The sequence below is a fragment of the Euphorbia lathyris genome, chromosome 4 (assembly GCF_963576675.1).
Source record: "Euphorbia lathyris chromosome 4, ddEupLath1.1, whole genome shotgun sequence".
NCBI classification, from domain to species: Eukaryota; Viridiplantae; Streptophyta; class Magnoliopsida; order Malpighiales; family Euphorbiaceae; genus Euphorbia; species Euphorbia lathyris.
Genome location: NC_088913.1, coordinates 8648675 through 8650977, shown reverse-complemented (window position 1 = coordinate 8650977; position 2303 = coordinate 8648675). Strand labels below are relative to the sequence as shown.

The following is a 2303-nucleotide window of genomic DNA, read 5'->3' as shown; positions in this document are numbered from 1 at the left end:
AAGCTGGTCCAGCATATCATCCAACCTTGGAATGGGAAACTTGTACTTGATGGTGATCTTGTTGATGGCCCTACTATCAACACACATCCGCCAAGACCCATCCTTCTTCGGCGTAAGTAAAGCTGGAACGGCGCAAGGACTCATACTCTCCCTAACGTATCCTATCTCGATGAGTTCCTCCACTTTCTGTCTCATGATGTCGTTCTCCTTCGGACTCATTCGATAGTGTGGGAGGCTTGGTAAGCTAGCCCCAGGCACAAGATCGATATGATGTTGGATGTCCCTCAAATGTGGTAACCCACTGGGTAGCTCTTCCGGGAACAGATCTTGATACTCGCCAAGTAGGCGGGTCACTTCACTCGGCATTTCCCTTTCGTCCCTTTGGGCGGATTCGTGATTCGCCTTAACCATTACCGCGTATACCATTTGGCTTTCTTCACATTCGCTGACAATCGTTAGAATTGATTGCCAGTCTTTCTCAATTTGATAAGCTGATTATTGTTTCGAAATCTTTGAAAAGATTTCCCTGCCATCATAATGCTGCTATGGGATTTGTTTATAGTGACCGTTTTATTTCAGCTTTTGAAATTTCATGTCCAAACCTCGAGGAATTATCTTTGAATCTTAATGTTGTGCCGATATGTTATTCAAAGCTGGTTACTCAAGCGATTAAAAATGTTGTATCTTGTAGTTTGTTACTCGAATCATTTGATCTTAACTGTGATGGGATTCCAGGGCTGGTTATTGCTTCGGAATCTTTGAAAAGATTGGCTTTAGGACACTTAACTGATGTGGAAATTTCATGTCCAAATCTTGAAAAACTGATTATTCTTAATGATTTGGGACGAGATGGAACTGTTAAATTACTGAATCTGTCATCTTTACTTTGTGCTACTATTGATTTTTACGGTCCCGAGTTTTATGGTCTGGGGGAGTGGGAGGAGGATGATATTTCAGATCAAGAAAGTCAAAAAAGTTGGATTCAAGACATTCTTCAACAGCTTCAACATATCAAAGAGCTAACACTTGGGAGATGCTTTATCAAGGTAACTTATAAAGAATAAAAAAACATTTCATCCTGACTTTAATAGAAATATGTCTAATATTTTTTAGTGAATTTTCTTTTCTATGTTATGTTTGCAGGTTCTCTCAAAATTTGTTTCCATGGGAGATCTGTTTTTACCGGTGTTAGACATCAAATGCTTGATTTTGTATTATTCTAATACCACCAACCCTAAATTTGGAATTGCATGTGTACTTCGTAATTCACATGTGCTTGAGAAATTAGTTATTAATGTGCCGCACTATGATCAGGTAATTTTTTAAACCTTTTAATTCTAGTTGTCAAATTTAATTCAAGAATTATTGTGAATTAAATGGTTGATATTTCATGAGTTTTCTCAGTTTTATGTTTATAAAGCAAAAGGAACACAATAGAAAATGTTTTAACATTTTAATTTCACTAGTTTTCCATAAAATAAGTACCTTATCCTAACAATATTTTTTTTTGTTTTATCTCTAGAAATATTATAATTTCCTCAAGCAGACTGATTTTGGAAAAAACTATTGGAATTCCAATGAGATGGACTTTGATTGTTTATCATTGCATCTGAAGACTATTATGATCATTGACTGTCCGGAGGAGGTTGTTTTAACCTTTGTAAAATTTCTCCTCAAGAATGCAAGAGTGTTGGAAAAGATGGTGGTGGAATTCAAAGATCATGTAACAACTTCTAAGATGGCAACATTTGAATGAGGATTCATGAGGTTGCCAAGATGTTCTAAAAATGTGATTATTGAGTTGCTACCCCCTAAGTAGATATTGAAGATCTTAGAGGATTTGTGGTTCATTAGTTACTTGCTTTTATAAACTAAATTGAAGTTGATTTTGTTGACATTTGGTAATGATGTTAATGTTTTAATGACTATTTGGATGATGATTATGTTTTAATGACTATTTGGATGATGATTATGTTTTATGGTTTAATCATTTTAATTAGCATTGTTAAACTCTTGGGCTTTATTTGAATTGAGTTATCAATATTATACTTTTTATTCATGTCATTTTTTGAATTAGTACTTTATGCTGCTTAGGTAGAATGTTTAAATGCTTTGTAGGTGAACATTTTCATTTTTAATTTTGGTACTGAATGGTTAAATCAAATAAACTTTAAATATTATTTTAAAAATATTAAACTCTTAAGAAATCCTTGTATATCAGTCTGTTTATAGTAGGTAAAATATCTGTTATTATATTTTTCAATGTAAAATGCTACTTTCTGTTGTTCTGTTCCCATTACTAT

At 33.9% G+C, this 2303-nt stretch overlaps 1 protein-coding gene across 1 annotated transcript; it reads left to right on the top strand.

Moving 5' to 3' along the window:
• The first annotated feature begins 409 nt into the window (after nt 1-409).
• LOC136227046 (uncharacterized) lies at nt 410-1756 on the top strand. Its single transcript, XM_066015775.1, has 3 exons — nt 410-1046; nt 1144-1314; nt 1523-1756. Exons 1-3 carry the CDS (start codon nt 546-548, stop codon nt 1754-1756), a joined length of 906 nt encoding a protein of 301 aa, XP_065871847.1. The 5' UTR covers nt 410-545.
• The last annotated feature ends 547 nt before the right edge of the window (nt 1757-2303 follow it).

Excerpts from the sequence above, each read along its gene's own strand:
- LOC136227046 (XM_066015775.1), top strand. The coding sequence starts at position 546 with ATGGGATTTGTTTATAGTGACCGTTTTATTTCAGCTTTTGAAATTTCA. Across the intron at positions 1,047-1,143 it reads TTGGGAGATGCTTTATCAAG|GTTCTCTCAAAATTTGTTTC; the intron begins GTAACTTATAAA and ends TTATGTTTGCAG. Across the intron at positions 1,315-1,522 it reads ATGTGCCGCACTATGATCAG|AAATATTATAATTTCCTCAA; the intron begins GTAATTTTTTAA and ends TTTTATCTCTAG.